At 45.4% G+C, this 24114-nt stretch overlaps 1 protein-coding gene across 1 annotated transcript in view; it reads left to right on the top strand.

Moving 5' to 3' along the window:
- Positions 1-1306: 1306 nt before the first annotated feature.
- The window catches only part of LOC137377449 (dedicator of cytokinesis protein 11-like), a 322059-nt gene continuing 299251 nt past the window's right edge, over positions 1307-24114 (top strand). The window contains exon 1 of the mRNA XM_068047028.1: positions 1307-1453. Within this exon, the coding sequence (XP_067903129.1) occupies positions 1352-1453 (102 nt within the window). The 5' untranslated portion in view covers positions 1307-1351. The remainder of the gene's footprint in view (positions 1454-24114) is intronic.

Here is a 24114-nt window from a genome sequence, read left to right as displayed (position 1 = left end):
GATCCCCCCCGATACCCACCTTTCCCCCCTCCCCCTACACCCACCTTTCCGCCACCCCTGCACCCATCTCCCCCCCACTCACCTTTCCCCCCTCCCCCTACAGCCACCTTCCCCCCCCAACACACTACACCCACCTTCCACCCCCTACACCCACCTCACCCTCCTCCTCCCCTTCTCCCCCTACACCCACCTCCCCCCCCCTACACACAGCTCCGTCCCTCCCCCAACACCCAGCTCCCACCTCCCCCTGCACCCACCTCCCCCCTCCCCCTAGACCCCCTCCACCCGCCTCCCCACCTCCCCCTACACCTGCCTCCCCATCCCCCTACACCCTCCTCCCCCCTCCCCCTACACCCTCCTCCCCCCTCCCCCTACACCCACCTTACCCTACACCCACCTTACCCCCCAACCCCCTCCACCCACCTTCCCACCCCCAACGCCCTCCACCCACCTTTCATCCCCCTCCCCCTACAACCACCTCCACCCTCCCCCTACACCCAACTCCCCCTACAACCACCTCCACCCGCCTCCCCCTACACCCACCTCCCCTCACCCTACACCCGCCTCCCCCTACACCCACCTCCCCCTACACCCACCTCCCCCTACACCCCCCTCACCCTACACCCACCTCCCCCTACACCCCCCTCACCCTACACCCACCTCCCCCTACACCCCCTCACCCTACACCCACCTCCCCCTCACCCTACACCCCCCTCACCCTACACCCCCCTCCCCCTACACCCATCTCCCCCTCACCCTACACCCATCTCCCTCCCCATCCCCATCTCCCTCCCCATCCCCCCACACCCCCCTTTCCCCCTCCCCCTACACCCATCTCCCTCCCCATCCCCCCACACCCCCCTTTCCCCCTCCCCCTACACCACCCTTTCCCCCTCCCCCTACACCACCCTTTCCCCCTCCCCCTACACCACCCTTTCCCCCCACACCCCCATTCCCCCCTTCCCTACTCACCCTTTCCCCCCTCCCCTACACCTTCCCTTTCCCCCCTCACCCTACACCTCCCCTTTCCCCCCTCACCCTACACCTCCCCTTTCCCCCTTCCCCCACAGCCCCCTCCCCTTACATCCCCTCTCCCACCCCCTCCCCTACACCCCCTCTCCCCCCGATACCCCCTATTCCCCCCCTCACCCGACACACCCTTCCCCCCCCCACAGCCCCCTTTCCACTCTCCCCATACACACCCACAGTCCCCCTTCCCTGCTCCCCCTTGCCCCCCACCACCTCCAATCCCCTCTCCTTCCCCGTGAGGCGGGGCCGGGGGTGGAGCCTGCCTGTTCCGGAGCTCTGCACTGGGCGCTGCCTTCGCTCTGCGTTTATCGCCGTTTCGAGAATGGCCGAGGTTCGGAGGTTCACTAAGCGGCTCAGTAAGCCGGGCACGGCCGCCGAGCTGCGACAGAGCGCGTCCGAGGCCGTCCGCAACTCGCTGCTGGCGGTGAGTGTTCCACAGCCGCTCCATCACTTACACTGCTCTGCCGAACCGCTCAGGGATTGCCGCTGTGTATCTGGGACTGTCTGTATGTATTTGATCTCTCTCTTTCTCTCTGTATGTATCTCTCTGTCTGCATTGTCTTTGTTTCTGTATCACTCTTTCTGTATCTTTGTGTGTGTGTATGTCTCTGTTCCTTTCGCTGTCAGTGTGTATTTGTTTCTGTTGTCTCTATCTGTGTGTGTGTCTTTTTCTGCATCTTTGTGTATCTGTGTATGTATCTCTGTGTATTTGTCTCTGTCTGTGCCTGGGTGTGTGCACGTAAGGACAGTGCTTGGGGCACTTGATTTCTCCTTGCTTCAACTGGCAGAATGTGATCCAGAACAGACTCCAGATAAAGGGTTTTTCAAAAGTGTTTTTTTTTTTGCCTGGGTTAAAAATCAAATGCTTTACGTCTGAAAGGAGTGTATCGACATCCAGCGTGACTAAGTACTGGGAGCTCTGGACAAGTGTGGAGAGGGATTCTGTACTCCTTGTCACTAATTCGTCATCAAGCGTAATGGCAATGTTTTTAAAATCTAGCTTTCAAACCATAAATTATGTTAAGAATTGTTACTTGTTGCAGTATAAATCGATCACTTTTGTTTCAGTTTCACTTACAAGAGTTTTCCATAAATGTGTTGTGACCCTTCTTAATGCGAAGCAGGATTGATGCGATGGGAGAGTGGATATAAATTTACACTACATTAAGCTAATGAGAAACCACTGTCAGTGGGACATATAGCCAGGAGGCCACTCTCCAGTGTCTTGAACCAGTCCCACTCTCGCTAACACATTGTAGCGGTTGATTTTCACTTCAGACACAGCTGCTAAACTACTTGGAGAGAATTTTTAGAATTAGAATTAGAACATTACAGCGCAGTACAGGCCCTTCGGCCCTCGATGTTGCGCCGACCTGTGAAACCATCTGACCTACACTATTCCATTTTCATCCATATGTCTATCCAATGACCACTTAAATGCCCTTAAAGTTGGCGAGTCTACTACTGTTGCAGGCAGGGCGTTCCACGCCCCTACTACTCTCTGAGTAAAGAAACTACCTCTGACATCTGTCCTATATCTATCACCCCTCAACTTAAAGCTATGTCCCCTCATGTTTGCCATCACCATCGGAGGAAAAAGACTCTCACTATCCACGCTATCTAACCCTCTGATTATCTTATATGTCTCTATTAAATCACCTCTCCTCCTCCTTCTCTCCAATGAAAACAACCTCAAGTCCCTCAGCCTTTCCTCGTAAGACCTTCCCTCCATACCAGGCAACATCCTAGTAAATCTCCTCTGCACCCTTTCCAAAGCTTCCACATCCTTCCTATAATGCGGTGACCAGAACTGCACGCAATACTCCAGGTGTGGTCTCACCAGAATTTTGTACAGCTGCAGCATGACCTCGTGGCTCCGAAACTCGATTCCCCCTACTAATAAAAGCTAACACACCATATGCCTTCTTAACAGCCCTATTAACCTGGGTAGCAACTTTCAGGGATTTATGTACCTGGACACCAAGATCTCTCTGTTCATCTATACTACCAAGAATCTTCCCATTAGCCCAGTACTCTGCATTCCTGTTACTCCTTCCAAAGTGAATCACCTCACACTTTTCCGCATTAAACTCCATTTGCCATCTCTCAGCCCAGCTCTGCAGCCTATCTATGTCCCTCTGTACCCTACAACATCCTTCGGCACTATCCACAACTCCACCGACCTTAGTGTCATCTGCAAATTTACTAACCCACCCTTCTACACCCTCTTCCAGGTCATTTATAAAAATGACAAACAGCAGTGGCCCCAAAACAGATCCTTGCGGTACACCACTAGTAACTAAACTCCAGGATGAACATTTGCCATCAACCACCACCCTCTGTCTTCTTTCAGCTAGCCAATTTCTGATCCAAAGCTCTAAATCACCTTCAACCCCATACTTCCGTATTTTCTGCAATAGCCTACCGTGGGGAACCTTATCAAACGCCTTACTGAAATCCATATACACCACATCCACTGCTTTACCCTCATCCACCTGTTTGGTCACCTTCTCGAAAAACTCAATAAGGTTTGTGAGGCACGACCTACCCTTCACAAAACCGTGCTGACTATTGCTAATGAACTTATTCTTTTCAAGATGATTATAAATTCTGTCTCTTACAACCTTTTCCAACATTTTACCCACAACCGAAGTAAGGCTCACAGGTCTATAATTACCAGGGCAGTCTCTACTCCCCTTCTTGAACAAGGGGACATTTGCTATCCTCCAGTCTTCCGGCACTATTCCTGTCGATAATGACGACATAAAGATCAAGGACAAAGGCTCTGCAATCTCCTCCCTGGCTTCCCAGAGAATCCTAGGATAAATCCCATCTGGCCCAGGGGACTTATCTATTTTCACACTTTCCAAAATTGCTAACACCTCCTCCTTGTGAACCTCAATCCCATCTAGCCTAGTAGTCTGAATCTCAGTATTCTCCTCGACAACATTTTCTTTCTCTACTGTAAATACTGACGAAAAATATTCATTTAACGCTTCCCCTATCTCCTCTGATTCCACACACAACTTCCCACTACTATCCTTGATTGGCCCTAATCTAACTCTAGTCATTCTTTTATTCCTGATATACCTATAGAAAGCCTTAGGGTTTTCCTTGATCCTATCCGCCAATGACTTCTCGTGTCCTCTCCTTGCTCTTCTTAGCCCTCCCTTTAGATCCTTCCTGGCTAGCTTGTAACTCTCAAGCGCCCTAACTGAGCCTTCACGTCTCATCCTAACATAAGCCTTCTTCTTCCTTTTGACAAGCGCTTCAACTTCTTCAGTAAACCACGGCTCCCTCGCTCGACAACCTCCTCCCTGCCTGACAGGTACATACTTATCAAGGACACGCAGTAGCTGCTCCTTGAATAAGCTCCACATTTTGATTGTGCCCATCCCCTGCAGTTTCCTTCCCCATCCTACGCATCCTAAATCTTGCCTAATCGCATCATAATTTCCTTTCCCCCAGCTATAATTCTTGCCCTGCGATATATACCTGTCCCTGCCCATCGCTAAGGTAAACCTAACCGAATTGTGATCACTATCACCAAAGTGCTCACCTCCATCTAAATCTAACACCTGGCCGGGTTCATTACCCAGTACCAAATCCAATGTGGCATCGCCCCTGGTTGGCCTGTCTACATACTGTGTCAGAAAACCCTCCTGCACACACTGGACAAAAACTGACCCATCTAAAGTACTCGAACTATAGTATTTCCAGTCAATATTTGGAAAGTTAAAGTCCCCCATAACAACTACCCTGTTACTCTCGCCCCTGTCGAGAATCATCTTCGCTATCCTTTCCTCTACATCTCTGGAACTATTCGGAGGTCTACAGAAGACTCCCAACAGGGTGACCTCTCCTCTCCTGTTTCTAACCTCGGCCCATACTACCTCAGTAGACGAGTCCTCAAACGTTCTTTCTGCCGCTGTAATACTCTCCTTGATTAACAATGCCACACCCCCCCCCCCCCCCCTCTTTTACCATCTTCTCTGTTCTTACTGAAACATCTAAATCCCGGAACCTGCAACATCCATTCCTGCCCCTGCTCTACCCATGTCTCCGAAATGGCCATTACATCGAGATCCCAGGTACCAACCCATGCTGCAAGCTCACCCACCTTATTCCGGATGCTCCTGGCGTTGAAGTAGACACACTTTAAACCAAGTTCTTGCTTGCCAGTGCCCTCTTGCGTCCTTGTAACCTTATCCCTGACCTCACTACTCTCAACATCCTGCACACTGGAACTACAATTTTGGTTCCCATTCCCCTGCTGAATTAGTTTAAACCCCCCCCAAAGAGCACTAGCAAATCTCCCCCCCAGGATATTGGTACCCCTCTGGTTCAGGTGAAGACCATCCTGTTTGTAGAGGTCCCACCTACCCCAGAAAGAGTCCCAATTATCCAGGAAACCAAAACCCTCCCTCCTACACCATCCCTGCAGCCACGTGTTCAACTCCTCTCTCTCCCTATTCCTCGCTTCGCTATCACGTGGCACGGGCAACAACCCAGAGATAACAACTCTGTTTGTTCTCGCTCTAAGCTTCCACCCTAGCTCCCTGAATTTCTGCCTTAAATCCCCATCTCTCTTCCTACCTATGTCGTTGGTGCCTATGTGGACCACGACTTGGGGCTGCTCCCCCTCCCCCTTAAGAATCCCAAAAACACGATCCGAGACATCACGAACCCTGGCACCTGGGAGGCAACACACCAAACGTGAGTCTCTCTCGTTCCCACAGAACCACCTATCTGTTCCCCTAACTATGGAGTCCCCAATGACTAATGCTCTGCTCCTCTTCCCCCTTCCCTTCTGAGCAACAGGGACAGACTCTGTGCCAGATACCTGTACCCCATTGCTTACCCCTGGTAAGTCGTCCCCCGCAACAGTATCCAAAACGGTATACCTGTTATTGAGGGAAACGGCCACAGGGGATCCCTGCACTGCATGCTGGTTCCCTCTCCTTCCCCTGACGGTAACCCATCTACCTACTTCTTTTACCTGAGGTGTGACTACCTCCCCAGGTCCTTGTTAACCAGTGAAGTTGCTGCAAATCTTTGAAAGCTTGAACTAGTTAAAAGTCATTCAGTTCGTTATTTTAAAAACGTGTCAAATGATTCAGTGCTAAAAACTCAGTTTCCTAGATACCAACTCCATCCCTCTTCCAGGCAACTGTCTCTGTTAACAATCTTGGTGTCATATTTGACCCTGAGATGAGATTCTGACCATATATCTGCACCATCACTTGAACCACCTTTTTCCACCTCTGTAATATTGCCTGTTCACACTCCTGCCTCAGCTCACCTGCTACTGGATCCCTTATTAATGCCTTTGTTACCTCCAGTTTTGACTATTCCAACACAAATCTGCCCAGCCTCCCATATTTTACCCTCTGTAAACTTGAGGTCATCCAAAACTCTGTTGCCTGTGTCCTTACTCATAACAAGTCCTATTCGAACATATGAACTAGGAGTAAGAGTAGGCTATTCGGTCCCTCGAGCCTGCTCTGCCATTCTATAAGATCATGGCTGATCTGTTTCTGGACAAAACTCCAATTTCCTGCCTTCCCCTGATACACTTTGACTCCCTTGTTTGTGAAGAATCTGTCTACCTCTGCCTTAAAAACATTCAATGACCCTGCCTCCACTTCTCTCTGGGGAAGAGAGTTCCACAGACTCACAACCCTCTGAGAGAAAAAGTTTCTCCTCATCTCTGTCTTAAATGGGAGACCCTTATTTTTAAACTCTGCCCCTTAGTTTTAGTCTCTCCCACAAGGGGAAACATCCTTTCAACATGCAACCTGTCAAGTCGCCTCAGCATCTTATATGTTTCGATAAGATCACTTTTCATCCTTCTAAACTCCAATGAATACAGACCCAGCCTGTCCAATCTTTCCTCATAAGATAACCCTCTCATCCCAGGAATCAGTTGAGTGAATCTTCTGTGAACTGCTTCCGATGCAATTATATCCTTTCTGAAGTAAGGAGACCAAAACTGTACACGGTACTCTAGATCTGGTCTCACCAATGCCATTCATCAGAATGAAAGGTCACTGACCTGAAACATTAACTCTGCTTCTCTCTCCACAGATGTTGCCAGACCTGCTGAGTATTTCCAGCATTTTTTGTTTTTATCCCAGTTTACTTTAGCCAGCTCTGTCTTCAAACCCTCATAATTACTTTTATTGAAGTTTACAACACTGGTCTTTCATTCACTCTTCTCACCCTCAAACTGAATGTGAAATTCAGTCATGTTGTGATCACTGCTACCTAGGGGCGCCTTTACTGTGAGGTCATGAATTAATCCTGTCTCGTTACACGTTACCAGATCTACAGTAGTCTGCTCTCTGGTTGGCTCTAGAACGTGCTGCTCTGAGAAACTGTCCTGAAAATACTCCATAAACTCATCTTCCAGGCTACCTTTGTCAATCTGGTTTGTCCATTCAATCTGTTGATTAAAATCACCCATGATTATCGCCATACCTTTCTCACAGGCCCCAATTATTTCTTCCTATATACCCCGTCGTACAGTGTGGTTCCTGTTAGGGGGCCTATAAACTCTTCCCACAAGTAACTTTCTAGTTTTACTATTTTTGATCTCTACCAAAACTGATTCTACATCTTGATTTTTAGAACTAAGGTGACCTTAGTACGTCTTTGTACAAGTACCTCGATTGTACTGATGTCATCCAACAGAGCTATCCCTCCACCTTTTCCTAGTTTTCTGTCCTTCCGAAATGTCATGTACCCTTGAATATTGAGGTCCCAGCCTTTGTCATCTTGCAGCCAAGTCTCTGTAATGGCTCTCAGATCATATATTTATTTCTATTTGACCTATCAATGCATTTGTTTTAAATAAAAACAAGAAATGCTGGAAATACTCAGCAGGTCTGGCAGCATCTGTGGAGAGAGAAGCAGAGTTAACGTTTCAGGTCAGTGACCCTTCATGTGAATGCTGTGTGCATTCAAATACAGAGCCTTTAGTTCTGTTTTTGTCCTATTTATGCAACCTCTAGCCTTAGCTGCTTGCACACTCTTAATTTTGTACATTCTGTCCCTTCCTGCCATGCTCTGATTATTATTTCCCTTATTGCTGCCTTGCTCTCTTGCCTTATCCATTCTCTTCAATATCTTTTCTCACTTTTCTCACTTCCTCTCTATTTAGTTTAAAGCCCTCTCTCCCACCCTAGTTATACGACTCGCTAGAACACTGGTTGCAGTACTGTTCAGCTGAAGACCATCCCAGCTCCCACTTTCCCCATTACTGGTGCCAGTGCCCCATGAATCGAAATCCATTTCTCCAATGCCAATCTTTGAGCCACACATTTACTCTTTAATCTTATTTATGCTACTCCAATTTGCTCATGGCTCAGGTAATAATCCAGAGATTATTACTTTTGAGGTTCTGCTTTTGAATTTAGCCCCCAGCTACTCATACTCTCTGTGCAGAACCTCTTTCTTAGTCCTATCTGTCTAGTTGGTACCTGTTCACCCATCACTAGTTGGTACCTGTTCACCCATCACCCCTGTGCTCACTGACCTACTCTAATCTTCGGTTAAGCAATGTCTCAATGTTAAAATTTTCCTCTTTGTTTTCAAATCCCTCCATGTCCTTGCGCCTCCCTATCTCTGTAATTTCCACCAGCCCCACAACATTCAGATGTCTTCACTTCTGCAATTCTGGCCTCTTGTTCATCCCTGATTTCCATTGCTCCATCATTGGCAACTGTGCCTTCAGCTGTCTTGGTAACACAAAGCACTTTACAGCCAATGAAGTATTTTTGAAGTATAATCACTGTTGTAATGTAGAAAAACGTGACAGCCACGTTGTGCACAGCAAGATCCCACAAATAATAATGTAATAATGACCAGAGAATCTCTCTCAGGTTTTTGTTGAGGGATACATATTGGACAAGATCCCAGGAGAACTCGCCTGCTCTTCTTCGAATGGTGCATTGGAAACTTTTATGTCCATCTGAGAGGGCAGACAGAGCCTCAGTCGAATGTTTCATCCAAAAGACAGCACCTCTGACAGTGCAGCACTCCCTCAGTACTTCACTGGAGTGTCAGCCTAGAATTTGTGCTCAAGCCTCGAGTGGGGCTTGAACCACCAACCTTCTGACTCAGATGCAAGTTGTGCCAGCACTGAGCCAAGGCTGATGGAGGGTGGGACTTGCAAAGCCAGCAAGGATGTGTTACAGATTTCAACTCCAGAGGTGACAAAAATGTGGATTAGGTTTTTGATACTGATGGAAAGGTCATTTGGAATTAGTCTTGATGCTGGTCAGGATATGGGATACGAAGCTTAGCTCTGGTTTGAGCGAGACTCTACGATTATTTACTATTGTCTGGTGTAGTCTAAGCAAGCAGTCAGACAGAGGGGGGAGATGGAGCGAGTAACTTGGGGATAAGGTTCTTTGCAGGAACTGAAAATTAGGACTTTTGGCTTCCCGGAATTAGTTGGAAGCCATGCTGGATCATTCGTGACTTGGTGTCAGACAGCACAGTTTGCGTAGAATGATAGAGCTAGGCATTGTCAGCATACGTGTAGAAGCTGACCCCATGCTTGCAGATATCGTCCTGGGAGGAAGGAATAGGAAGGGCTTAGCATGCAAGCCAGGGCAATGGCAGGTGTATATGTGTAGAGTCAGGAGGAGAGCTGTTTCTGGAGATGAACTGTGTTATGGCCACGTGGTGAGATTTAGGTGGTGCCCACTGTTCACTACCACCTGACTGCAGAATGGTGTTTGGTGTTTTTATTTGTCAAATAAACAGACAGCGACAGGTTTTCTTGCACGTTTAAAACAGAAAATCTATTGTTTATTGATCAATACACCTTGTCCCAAAATTGTCGCAACCGCATCCACTTTTGCTTCCTGCACACGCAGAAACACACACGAAGAGACAGATGGAGAGGAAAAAAGGGTCAGGGATTATAAGTAGGGGTGGTAGATTTCAGGGAGGTCACATAAACCTGGGGTGTCTCTCTCAGCTGCTTTTTAAGGTAAAGCTCTCTTAATTTTCTCACCTGCTGATGGTAGACTCGCTGGTCTCTTCCCATGGTGATTGCACCATGGCCCAGGAAGTGGCTACTTCACATCTTCTTTGTTTCAGAAGAAGACATTCAATTCTGGAATGTTTGAGGATGGGTGTAGGATGGGTGCAATTGACACCTCTTAGCTTTGAAGGTCTTCCATTGTCCCTGTCAGACAGTTTGAATATACAAAGGCCAAGCCTTTTTTCCTTTGGTGGCCATTTTGGAGCATTGTTCACTTCTTTAAAAGACAAAGTCAGTTTTATAACTCTGCAGATTTAGTCCATAATTTGCATCATCGCATTTCTTGTGCGCATGACAACTGCTTGGTCTCTGAAGACAGATTCGTTATCTCCTCATTGGCTGTAAAGTGCTTTGGAATGTCCTGAAGTCATGAAAAGCTGTATGTAAATATAATTTCCTTATTTTCTCTCTTTCATTGGGAAGTAACGTATTTGATCAAAAGCCATCTGCAAATCTTACAGATGGATCCCATTCATCATTTTAGGTTGTCGTATTAGAAAAGTACAACCTTTGCTTGTCAGTTGCCTAATGATTAGGTACGTTGGATCTTTGTGAAGTTGAGCTGATTTAGAGATCAGCCTCCTGGTAATGAAAGGTTGAAATTGAGCCTGCACTCTGGGGTAGACTCTCTAATCTGAGGCAGGGAAATGATTCCCCATTCTCGCTGTTGGGTTTGTTCAATCTGCTCAGCAAAGATGGTTAATTTATAGGACACTCGCTTCAGTACAATGGGAGGAGGAAGTAAGTATTATGACTGGGAGTTACAATTTGTACTCTGCTCTGTGTCCCAAAAAACAGACCCGAGGCTGAGACGAGAATTGTGTTCAGTTCTTTTCGCCTTTGTCACATGTTGAACAAATGAACCTTGCAACTGGTAAACAGAATAGATTGATTACACTGCTAAAAGCTTAGTGCCTGGTATTTTATATATATATATATATATATATATATATATATATTACAACATTTGAAACAGGATGACTACTTTTAAGAAATTCAAGAATTTTTTATCTAGACTAAATATCAAGTATTTAAATTTACGTTCTGCAACTTAACTGTAGTGAAGCATTCTGGATTGGCACCCTCCCCTGCAAATCCTGCCACGCTCCCCGGGACCCCCTGCAAATCCTGCCACGCTCCCCGGGACCCCCTGCAAATCCTGACACGCTCCCCGGGACCCCCTGCAAATCCTGACACGCTCCCCGGGACCCCCTGAAAATCCTGACACGCTCCCTGGGACCCCCTGCAAACCCTGCTACGCTCCCCGGGATCCCCTGCAAACCCTGACACAATTTTGGTGCCACCCCCCTATATATATATTGACACATTCCCAGAGACCTCCTCTATAACCTTCCATCCTACTTCATCTAACCCTATCAGCTATCCTCCTGTTCCTTTCCCCATCATATGCTTATCTAGGTTCCCCTTAAATGCATCCATGTTATTTGCTTCAATTTGTTCGCGTGGTATTAAGTTCCATATCTTAACCACACTTTGGGTCAAGAAGTTTCTTCTGAATTCGCTATTGGATTTGTTGGTGACTATGTTACATTTAAGACCCCTAGTTCTGGCCTCCCTGCAAGTGGAAACAACATCACTACATCTACCCTATCAAACCACTTGCTAATTTTAAGGAACTCTATTAGGTTACCCCTCAGCTTTCTCGTTGCTCCAGAAAAGAGTGCCAGCCTTTTCAGTCTTTCTTGATAGTTTTAACTTCTCAGTTCTGGTATCATCCTTGTGAATTGTATTTTCACCGACTCCAGTGCCCTTATATTCTTTTTCATAATATGGAGACCTGAAATGTGCACAATACTCCAAGTGTATTCCCAGTATTCTAAACAGCAACAGAAACTGAGTCACTAAATACCACAGTGCAGTGTGATGGACAGACAGACACATTTTGGGCAATCACTATTTAAGAACATCTGTAATACCCTCTCTCGTATTTTGACCATCCTTTAGCACTCCCTTTCAAATGAAGCATTGAATTCAGAGCATTTCTGCACTACAGGTTCAGGCAGTAGACAGTGATTGCCAAATTTAAAAAAAAAAATTGTTATTGTGGGTTTTGGTCTGCAGTAGCAACTGCCAAATTTTTTGTTTAAACTTGTGACCCTTTAGTGAATGTAAATAACTCTTGCTTGACTTAGATTTGAACTGAAAACTTGTGGCAGTGAGCAGTGATTGAGCCTGTGTTTGTAATCAGGTTAATTAGCCTTCAACACTGTCATCTTAATTTAATAAAGATGTCTCCATAATATTACTTCAATGGAATTTTAAATGTGATGTGAGCAAGGAACAGTCGCAGAATGAATTGGTGGAGCTGACCTGCTATTGTTTTTTTAGATATGTGAGAGATTTCGGTCCTTTAATCGTTTGCACAGATGTGCCCAGGAACGTTATTTAGCTGAGGAGCCATCTGTTATCCGTTATGTGGAATGTCGCTCAGCGAGTCCTCGGACTTTACCAGACTTCCATGATGACTGACAGTGGGAATGCCCAGGGGACCAGCGCACGTGATTTCAGGAGCTGATTAAAGATTTAGTTTTACTTTTGGCTGCAGGTTTTATCTCTGATGCTTCTTGGAAGTTCTTGCAGTTGTGGATGACCCCGACTACTGGGCTGGGGATTAGCCGTTGCTAGAAAAGTAACTGCAGGAGCATCTCAGTTTGGTCTTTGGAATTGCACTTAGTGCATTGTGGCTCCCAAGTGTGCAGCGTAATATGTATCGACCTCCTCAGTCTGTGGTGTGACTGGGTAATGCACGGCTGCATGACATTTTCTCCAGAGGGGTTAATGAGTTCTCTTTCCATGGAGTCCCACTGAGGATACCCTTTATTGACAGAAAATGCATTTGCTTATTAACAAATTGACTTTTTGTGATGGTATCCAGTTGGCAATCGCAGGACTTAGTCTGCATCCTGATAACTGCACGGTCAGAACAAATTAAAAGCAGTCTGTTACTTTATCTTAGTGGAAAATACTAAGAAACAGTTGATTCTCAGCATTAGTGCCAAGAGTAGTACTGCCATAACTGCCATTAAATCCTCCCTAACAGGGCAGCATTATGTTTAAGGAGAAAAAGGGCTTATGCTGGCCCATTGAACAGTGAACTAAACATGGGCTGCTGTGAACTGGCACAGTAAAACTAGTCAAGTGTCAGCTTTTCCCATTAGAATGTTCACACAGAGTGACTGAATAGAGCAGTAGGTTAATGTATAGTCACTTGACCTCTGGGACCAGCATTAGAGATCAGCGAAATGAGTTTAACCCTTGGTCACTTGACCTGCATTGAGAAGTATCATCATGTCAGCCTTGGCTCAGTAATATCACTCTTGCCTCTGAGTCAGAAGGTTGTGTGCTCAAGTCCTACCCCAGAGACTTGAGCACAAAATCCAGGCCAGCACTCCGGTGCACTACTGAGGGAGTGCTAACCTGTTGGAGGTGCCGTCTTTCAAGTGAGATGTTAAACTGAATCTACTCTCTCAGGGAGCTGTAAAAGATTCCATGGCATCATTTTGAAAAGGATGAGGAAGGTTCTCCTTGGAGTCCTGGCCAATATTTATCCTTCAACCAACATCACTGAAACAGATTATCTGGTCGTCATCATGTTGCTGTTTGTGGGATCTTGCTGTGTGCAAATTGGCTGCTAGGTTTTCTACATGACAACAGTGATTTCACTTCAAAAGTACTTCATAGTTTCCAAAACATTTCGGAATATCCAGAGGTTGTGAAAGGTGTTGTATAAATGCAAGTCTTTCTTTATCATCTCTTGTCTCACCTTCTTCAACGATCTCCTTGCTTCCCCCAGAGCTGAATCCTATTCTAACTCCAACCCATCCAAAACTCTGCTGCTCGTATTGTACATTTCATTAAAGCCTGATTACCTGCCAACCCAATTCTCCCTGTACATTAGTTTAAAGCTCTGATTCACAGATACCACTCCATCACACCTCTGTATTCCCTTCCACTCCTATATTCCTGTTTGCGGCCTCCACATGTCTGACTTTATACTACTGTGCACCCTCTACCATCAGTGACAGATTTCAGCTACCATGCCCCTACACTCTAGAATTTCCTTTCTAAACGCCACTGTCTTGCTCAGCCTCCACCCCTTCAAAAGCCTCTTCAAAAACTACCATTTCTTCAGTCAACTTCCTCAACTCTTACTTGCTGCCTCTCCACCACTCCCTTTTCTGCAGTTAAGAAACTTGGGAAGTTTTGCTGCAATAAGGAAGCATTACCTTTATTTGGACGAGTCCAACTCCCAGCCAGACTGACATGGATGCAGATTCAATGGATGGTTGGAAGAGATTGTGTATTCTCCTCGATTTAGAGTAGACTAAATCCATTCATGGAGATCTATTGTAGGTGATTTCACTTCCTGATGAGTCTCTGACTGGATCACCTTTGGCTAGTGTAGGCATTTATCTCCCTTGGGAACTTAGCCAAAGATGGGTTCAGTGCTAGCCTGTAGACTTCAGTTCCAAATTGGGCATTTAATTTGATGCTCTCTATGGTTTATTTTGGAGATGCTGTGATCAGGTACTCTGGGTAGTGATGGCTCCAGAGAGGTCAGGCAATACTTGATGCTTTGTTGCTATTTCCACTTTTGGAAAAAAAAAGACTAACTTGCTAGCTAAAAATGATGCAAACAGATTCCCCACTTGATGCACTGTATATTCAACAGTGCTGCTTTGGAAAGAGCTAAGTGTACAGATATTCATGTGAAACCTGCGGAAGAGGATGCCTAGCTACTCTTCAGAGATAGCACTGTTTTAATGAATGAAACATATCTGCAGTCTGGCTCACTCTTCAGTGCAGCTGAGCAGATGTGTTGCTGTTGGTAGCCTGTTACCACAACCACTTACTGCCTTTACAAAAGTCTTTTAAGCTGACGATTCTCGATAGCTATGGGTTTCAGTCCATTGCATGAACCAGTGTGTATTCTGAGGTTTGTCAGTTATTTGGCTGTTGGACAGGATGTCTCATCTCACGAAGGTTCTGTAGAGTGGAGCAGTGACAGGACTGCAACCTCAGAGCAATCAGCACGTCAGAGGTGTGGGTGTATGTTACTGAGAGGAGAATGGTTTTGAAGTAGTGTTTTGGGAAGTCCAATGAATGAACACATTTTCTCCTGTAAAATTTCCCCATTAATTAAGAGGGAGTTTACTTAATCCATTGCACTTACTGTCACACTGTAGCCTTCACTCTTGAGCATATTCCTGAATCACCATGTGCAATGCCATGGGAGATCAGTTTGTTCTGTATAAAGTCCTGGAAATTGGTGTCCTAATATTGTTGGTTGAACCCTTAATGTGTTTACATAATATTGGTGCTTGCTATCTGAAAGAAAGTATTAACCATTTGAAATGGATTAACACCTCTAATTGAAAAGCGGACAAAGGGATATCACCCTAGCCCTCTAACTACTGAAATACTTTTCTTCACCAGTCATAACCTCTCAGTGTTCAATCCATCACAATAATTATTTTGTGTGGGTGTAGTTTTCTTTTGCCATTCAGAATTCTGCCTCCCTTGTTTGTCCCCTCTCATTCCTTCGCTTGTTAACAAGTGTGGCAAATGGGAGGACGCAGCAGTGTACAGTTTATCACCAATGAAAGAAAACAGACACAGATTTCAGTCCAGCCAGGGGAGGAGGCCCAGTGACAGTGATTCACATTCAGGCATGTTCCCTGGCCAAACTGCTGCAATGATGCCATGACACTCCTCTCCATACCCCACCTTGGCTTATCCCCCTATTCATCAAGTTGCTTCTTCACTCTTATGTTAGGGAATCAATGTTCTTGAAATTTATAAGTTATTCTACAAGATAATAGGTTTCTAAGGCATTTATTAGCATTCACAGGAATTGAGCATACAATGGTAACCATTGCAAACAATTTCACATATGCAATGATAACTATTAATAATTACACACATACATGAGACACTAACCATATCAGGTAGTGGGGAATTCGCCGGGTCACAGGTTTCGAGTTCCAGGGGATGAGCTGGCCAAGTTTTGACAAATTCTGTTGTCTATTCTACCTCTCCGCTTTTTACACCTTTAATTCATCTGGCTGCATGAGAATCCGCATGTTTCAAAGTATTAGCTCACCAATTCACTGGTCTTCAGGTTTAACAAAAATAACTCCCCAAACCTTCATTATAAAAAAAAAATAAAAACAGAAAGTGCTGGAAAAAACTCAGCAGGTCTGGCAGCATCTGTGGAGAAAGAAGGAGAGTTAACGTTTCAGCTCTCTGACCTCTCATCACTACTGGCAAAGGTTAGAAATGTAATAGATTTTAAACAAGTAAAGTGAGGGTGGGGGAAAGAGAACAAAAGGAGAGGTGTTGATAGGCCGGAGAGATTAACCAACAAGGTCATGGGACAAAGGCAAAGAGAGTGTGCTAATGGTGTGATGAAAGACAAAGCATTAGTACAGAGGGAGTGTTAATGACAGAATAATGAGCAGCCCTGGCCAAAAGCACAAACATGAAAAAACCAGTAGGCAGGCACATGGTAGAAAAAGATGGAATAAAATAAAAATAAAAAAGGGCCAGTCATGCTCTGAAATTATTCAACTCAAGTGTTCAGTCCGGCAGGCTGTAGCGTGCCTAATCGGAAAATAAGGTGCTGTTCCTCGAGCTTGCATTGATGTTCACTGGAACACTGCAGCAGGCCCAGGACAGAGATGTGGGCATGTGTTGAAATGGCAAGAAACCGGAAGCTCGGGGTCCTGTTTTCGGACTGAGCGGAGGTGTTCCCCAAAGTGGTCACCCAATCTGCATTTGGTCTCCCCAATGTAGAGGAGACCACATTGTGAGCAGCGAATACAGTATACTACATTGAAAGAAGTACAAGTAAATCGCTGCTTCACCTGAGAGGAGTGTTTGGGGCCTTGGATAGTGAGGAAAGAAGAGGTAAAAGGGCAGGTATTACACCTCCTGTGATTGCATGAGAAGGTGCCATGGAAGGGGACGAGGTGTCTAGGGTAATGGTGGAGTGGACAAGGGTGTCGCAGAGGGAACAATCCCTTCGGAATGCTAACTGGAGGGGAGGCAAAGATGCATTTGGTGGTAGCATCACACTGGAGGGGCGGAAATGGCGGAGGATGATCCTTTGGATGTGTAAGCAGGTGGGGTGGAACGTGAGGACAAGGGGAACCCTGTCACGGTTCTGGGAGAGAGGGGAAGGGGTGAGGGCAGGAGTGTGGGAAATGGGCCGGACACAGTTGAGGGCCCTGTCAACCACAGTGGGGGGAAATTCTCGGCTGAGGAAAAAGGAAGACATATCAGAAGCGCTGTTGTGGAAGGTTGCATCATCAGAGCAGATGCATCAGAGATGGAGAAATTGAGAGAATGGAATGGAGTCCTTACAGGAGGCAGGGTGTGAAAATGTGTAGTCAAGGTAGCTGTGGGAGTCGGTGGGCTTATAATGAATATTAACAAACAGTCTATCCCCAGAGATGGAGACAGAGAAATCGAGGAAGGGAAGTGTCAGAGATGGACCATGTAAAGGTGAGAGAAGGGTGGAAATTGGAAGCAAGTTGATAAATTTTCCAGTTCGGGGTGGGAGCAGGAAATGGCACCGATACAGTCATCAATGTACCAGAAAAAGAGTTGGGGGAGGTGGCTTGAGTAAGACTGGAACAAGGAATGTTCGACGTACCCCACAAAAAGACAGGCATAACTAGGACCCATGCGGGTCCATTCTCTTTGCCTTTGTCCCATGACCTTGTCAGTTAATCTCTCCGGCCCTCTGTCCTATCAACACCTTCCCTTTTGTTCTCTTTTCCGCAACCCCCATTTGTTTAAAATCTATTCCATTTCTAACCTTTGCCAGTTTTGATGAAGGGTCACTGACCTGAAATGGTAACTCCGTTTATCTCTCCACAGATGCTGCCAGACCTGCTGAGTATTCCCAGCATTTTCTGTCTTTATTTCAGATTTCCAGCAACCGCAGTATTTTGCTTTTGTTTTAGTCCCCAAACCGTCACCTTGATTGAACTGTGAATCAAGCCATTCAACGGGAGATGGTTAGAGAGAATAAAGGCTTTTCACAGGGACATTACACAGCTGTCCTCACGAGTAACCTATAGCTTCTCAACTTGATGGTCAAAGCATATCTATCCATAGTTACTCTGCTGAGAGTTCTGTGGTAACTTCCAAGGGTGAGAGAACAGAAACAGTTTGTGGCCTCTGCTGAAACTCCTTCTCAACAGGAACACTGACTAGAATCCATTTTACTAACAGAACATTGCGAACAGAAACTCAATTAAATGCTAAAGTTAACACCACCCAAACCTTCTCTATTTCCCCGTTCTCCTCGTTAATTACCTCAATTGCTTTCCCCCCTTAAACTGAAGCTGAGATATTTCTACGTACATAAGGAGTCCGAAGGAAATCGATTCTGAGAATCTGACAGCACAGTAGGATTTGAATGTGTTTGAAAGATCTATCCAACTAGTCCTACTCCCCTGCTCTTTCCCCGCAGCCCTGCGATTTTTTTTCATTTCAAGTATACAGTGTAAAAAGACAGTCCCAAAACACGTGCACTTAATTAACTTGTGTGGTAAAATATACAAGAAGCACTCTGAAACTATTGACACTCACAAATTGCAACCTGCAGACAACCTTCGATGTATCAAGTCGTACAATGGGGAACATGAGGGGATAGCGGGCTATGTGAAAGAATTCTTTTTTGTGGAATGGGGAGATCATAACAATTTCTGCAGGACTCTACCACAAGGATAGAGTGGTTTCTCTGCTGCAATGAAGACAGGTAATGAACTCCCCATTCTACTGAATATACAATGAGAGTTTTGAAAATAAGGATATCTGCAAAAAAAGGATAGTTGATGCCAGTGCCTAAGGTATCTGTAATTTACGGGTTTCCCTGTATATCCAATTCCCTTTTGAAAGTTACTATTGAAACTGCTTCCACCGCCCTTTCATAGAGTGCATTCCAGATCATAACAATTCACTATGGAAAATAATTCTCTTCATCTCCCCTCAGGTTCTTTTTCAAATTATTTTAAATCTGTGCTCTCTGGTTCCTGACCCTCTGACCAGTGGAAACAATTTCTACTTATTTGCTCTATCAAAACCTTCCATAATTTGATCACCTCTATTAAATCTTCCTTCAATTGTCGCTGCTCGAGGAAGAACAATCCCAGCTTCTGTAGTCAGTCCACATCACTAAAGACCCTCATCCCTGGTGCTATTTTATAAAAGCCCTTCACCCTCTCCAAATGTGAGTTATCATGCTTCATGGATACAGTTCTATTGCAGCCTGTGCTGCTTTGAGTTGGCAATTACTCCTCTTGTTAGTTCACTTCAGTTCACATAATAGTGTTCTATTTCAGTAATGCAACTTGGCAGACATGCAGACATGTTGATTTTGCTGGTCGTATGTGGGCCTCAGAGCTGGGTCGTGTTGTGTGTTCGCAAAAAGGAAGCAGATGAGCGTTGCTCAGCCAAGAGGGGTAAATAATACTTCCTGAATGAGTAATGGTCTTTCCTCCTTACTTTTTGAACAGGTGGCATGGTTCTGAAAGGATCACTCCAAGTGTCCCTGTCCCGCACTAAGCGAGCAAGGCCCCTATCCTTGCCAACCTTCATTGGCTCCCTATACATCCATTTCAAAATTATTGTCCTTATGTGTAAGTCCCTCCATGGCCTCTTTCAGCTCCCCCCCCACCCCCACCCCCACCCCCACAATCTTCTCCAGCCCTCTGACCAGAATATGCCCCATCTCCGTCCACTCTTCTGATTCTGGCCTCCTCTGCATCCCCGCTCCTTGCCTCCACTCACCTTGGTGTCAGACCCTTCAGTGGCCTGGAACTCCTCCCTTCCTCCAAACTCCCTGCTTTCCAAAGCTTCCTCGTTGATCTGGACATCAGTCACTAACCCTAACACCTCTCCCAACTGGCAGTGTTATATTATCTTTTACCATGGCGAGGGCGTTCTGAATATGTTAAAAGTTCTATATCAGTTCGTCTTGCTTTGTTACATCCTATACTGGAAAAAAAACCCTTGGAGCAGGGACATTTTAGTGATTGAGTTGAAGGGACAAGTGCTTTCTGTTGTAATCACCTATCACTGATTCCACAATAATTGAACAAAAGTAACATCACAACATGATTACATTTCACATATTTAACAGGGAAAAGCAATAGACACAATGGCTGGAGTGCAGGCTGCTCATTGGTTGAGTGGGTGAACTATAAAATGCCGCTGTTGAACAGCACAGGCCAGCAAGGTCCCAAGCTTTATTCCTGCTCTGATCCAATTTAGCTGGTTTCAACAAGGATGTAGTAATTTGCCTTCTCTATCCATCTGTCCTTAGGAAGGAAACATTAGTCCAGCTTCCTGCTGCTGATGGCAGGTCTGTGTTGGACTGTTGGACAGCGTGCCTGCTGGGTTGTCCGCAGTGTAGGCAGGGTTGTGCAGGAGTGTGACGAGCCAAATAAGCTGGAAGTGCTCGCCGCTGAGGGCTCCTGAGTGAAGAACAGTCAGTTGGGTGAAGTTTATCCTTGTGAGCAGAGGTTGTTGTCCACCTCTCTCTACTCCTCCACTGTACTGGATGAGCAGAAATTTCCTCCAATTAAATATTGGGAAATCTGAAGCCATTGTTTTCAATCCCTGATCCAAACTCCATTCACTAGCTAGCGACTCCATCCCTCTCCCTGGCAACAGTCTGTTTGCAATCTTGGTGTCACCTCACATTTGTGCCATCATTAAGAATGCCTATTTCCACTCCTGTCACATCGCCTGACTTCGCCCCTGTCTTAGCTCATCTGCTGCTGAAACCCTCATTCATGTCTTTGCAACCTCTAGACTTGACTATTCCAATGCACTCCCAGCTGATCTCCCATATTCTACCCTCCGTAAACTTGAGGCCATCCAAAGCTGTGCTGCCCGTGTCTGAACTGGCACCAAGTCCCGTTGCCCTATCACCCCTGTGCTCACTGACCTACATTGGTTCCCGGTCAAGCAACGTCTTGATTTTAAAATTCTCATCCTTGTTTTCAAATCCCTCCATGGCCTCACCCCTCCCTATCTCTGTAATCTCCTCCAGCTCCGCAACCCTCCATGATATCTGCATTCCTCTAATTCTGGCCCCTTGAGCATCCCTGATTTTAATCACTCCACCATTGGTGGCCGTGCTTTCAGTTGCCTATGCCCCAAGCTCTGGAATGCCCTCCCTACACCTCTCCACCTCACTTTCCTCCTTTTAAGACACTCCTTAGAACCTACCTCTTTGACCAAGCTTTTGGTCATCTGACCTAATATCTCCTTATGTGGCTCGGTGTCATACTGTGTTTTGTAACGCTCCTGTGAAGTATCATGGGACATTTTATTATGTTAAAGATGCTACATAAATACAAGTTGTTGTTGATGAAGGGAGAGGAAGAAAATGAAGGAGAAAAGTGTTACTAAACCCAACCATACTCTGACCAGTGTATTTTTTTTATTCCATAAAAGAAAAAGAGGACTTGCATTTTTGTAGTGCCTTTCATGACCTCAGGCCATCACAAATTGCTTTACAGCCAATGAAGTGCTTTTGAAGTCTTGTTGCAGCAAACAGAGAATTTCTGCACAGGAAAGCTCTCACAAACAACTGGGAAAATGATCAGATAACCTGTTTGAAAAGTGTTGAGGGATAAATATTAGTTTAGAGATACAGCACAAACAGGCCCTTCGGCCCACAGAGTCTGTGCCGACCATCAACCACCCATTTATACTAATCCTACACTAATCCCATATTCCTACCACATCCCCACCTGTCCCTATATTTCCCTACCACCTACCTACACTAGGGGCAATTGCTAATGGCCAATTTACCTATCAACCTGCAAGTCTTTGGCATATTGGCCAATATACCCTGAATATCTCCTCTGCTCTTCAAAGTGGTGCAATGGCATCTTTTACACCCACCTAAGAGGGCAGGTGGGTCCTAAGTTTAATGTCTCATCTGAAAGACGGCACCTCTGACAGTGCAGCCGTCCTCCGTACTATACTGGAGTGTCAACCTGGATTGTGTGCTCAAGTCTTTGGAGCAGGACTTGAACCCACAAACTTTCTGTCTCAAAGGCAAGATAAATGCCCAATGAGCCATGGCTGACACCTTAAATTGACTTTTTGGTTCCTTGGGTTTCTATCTTTTTAACATAGTGCCATAGTTTTCCCCTAAGTTTAACTCTCTGAATAGATACCTGTGCTCAGCGTATTAGTTGTGCTAGTTTGGTTTTAAAATGTGCGCCAATTGGACCAGAGTAAACAGATTCAATGACTGTCAGCACTGTTTTCAAAAATTTTGCCTGATAAGGAAGTTTGAATCTGTAATTAGTTAGTGTGGTTTCGTGCCAAGCAAACACTATAACTGTTTTAAGAAAATTACATACAACACATGCTGCTGATAGCATAATATTCAAAATATTGACCGTGTCTAATCCTTAATTAGCTTCTGTTTACTGAAACACAAAGGTACTGGTTAAATGCCTGCTAAAATTTCTGCCATGTGGAGTTAGCATTGACTGAACTGCACTTTCTGCTGTGTTTTGCTGTTCTCAGCCTCATGTTCTTGCTCCTTTCTATCCCTGTAACCTTCTCCAAACCCATGACCTCCCTCCCAAACTCTCCATTCCTGTGACTCTGGACTCTTGTGCATCCATTTGTCCCACCAGTTGTCTAGGCCCTAAGCTCTGAAATTCCTCCCTAAACCTCTTCGCCTCCCTCTCAGGTGTTAACCATGCTCAGTTGTTAGCACTCTCACCAGTGCTGCACTGTCGAAAGTGCCATCTTTTGTTAAGCATTAAACAGAGCCCCAACCGCCCTCTCAGGTGAAGACAAAAAATCCCGTGGCACTGTTTTGAAGAAGAGCAGGTATCCCTGGTCAATATTTATTCCTCAATCAACATCACCAAATCAGGTTATCTGGTCATTATCACATTGCTGTTTGTGGGAGCTTGCTGTGTGCAAATTGGCTGCCAAGTTTCGTACATTACAACAGTGACTACACTTCAACAGTACTTCATTGGCTGTAAAGCATGATGGGCTGACCTGTGGTCATGAAATATGCTGTAGAAATGCAAGTCTTTTCTTCTCTCCTTAAAGACCCTCCTTAAAACTCACTCCTTTTCACCAAATATTTGGTCACCCCTCTTAATATCACCTTTCTTTGCCTCACCACCCAGTTCTGTCTGATTACACCTCTGTGAAGCACCTTGGGACTTGATTCTGTGTTAAACGCTTTGTATAAGAGCAAGTTGTCCTTAAAATGGATAAAATACATCATATGAATAAACACTTAGATTGATGCATGTTTACACATCATGGCTTAGAGCAGGGAAGGTTGTTTGGCTATGAAAATAGCTCTGGAGTAGGTTACTTCATTCATAGTTCCTACCCACCATCATTTACACAGCAAGTGATTAACTTTGTAGAACAATGCTCAACTGTACTTTGTTGCTTGATAGATTAACCCATAGACTGTTACATGCAACTTCCTACTGTGTTCAGATAGCTCCACAGCAGTCGCGAGATTAAGTGGACAATGAAAGTCCTTTCACAAGATCACGGAGACCGCTTGACCCATCCTGGCCATCTTATCTCGTTTCATCCATTCAGAAAGACTTTACAGTCCCCTCCCTAAGCATGTCATTGAACTGTCACTCAGATGAGATTTTGCTCAGCCATCACCCACCCCTGTGCTTGCTAACTAACACTGGCTCAAGTTTAAAATTCCCCTCGTTTTCAAATCCCTCCATGGCCTCGCCCTTCCCTATCTCTGTCATCTCCACCAGCCCTAAGCCTCTGAAATCTGTGTTCCTGTACTGACCAAGTTCATTGTACAGTGTGTTTGTGACTTCCTCTGACTTGTACTGTGTTATTTTGGCACGATAGTTCAAGGTTCTGTTTGCATTGATTGGACCTTCAGGTTGGCTGGACACTGAGTGTCGATCTCTAAATGTTTCAGATCACTGAACTTGAACTGTCGCTATCCCGAAACCAAATAA

This window comes from Heterodontus francisci, chromosome 15, assembly GCF_036365525.1.
Source record: "Heterodontus francisci isolate sHetFra1 chromosome 15, sHetFra1.hap1, whole genome shotgun sequence".
Classification (NCBI taxonomy): domain Eukaryota; kingdom Metazoa; phylum Chordata; class Chondrichthyes; order Heterodontiformes; family Heterodontidae; genus Heterodontus; species Heterodontus francisci.
This window is presented reverse-complemented; position numbering and strand designations above follow the sequence as displayed.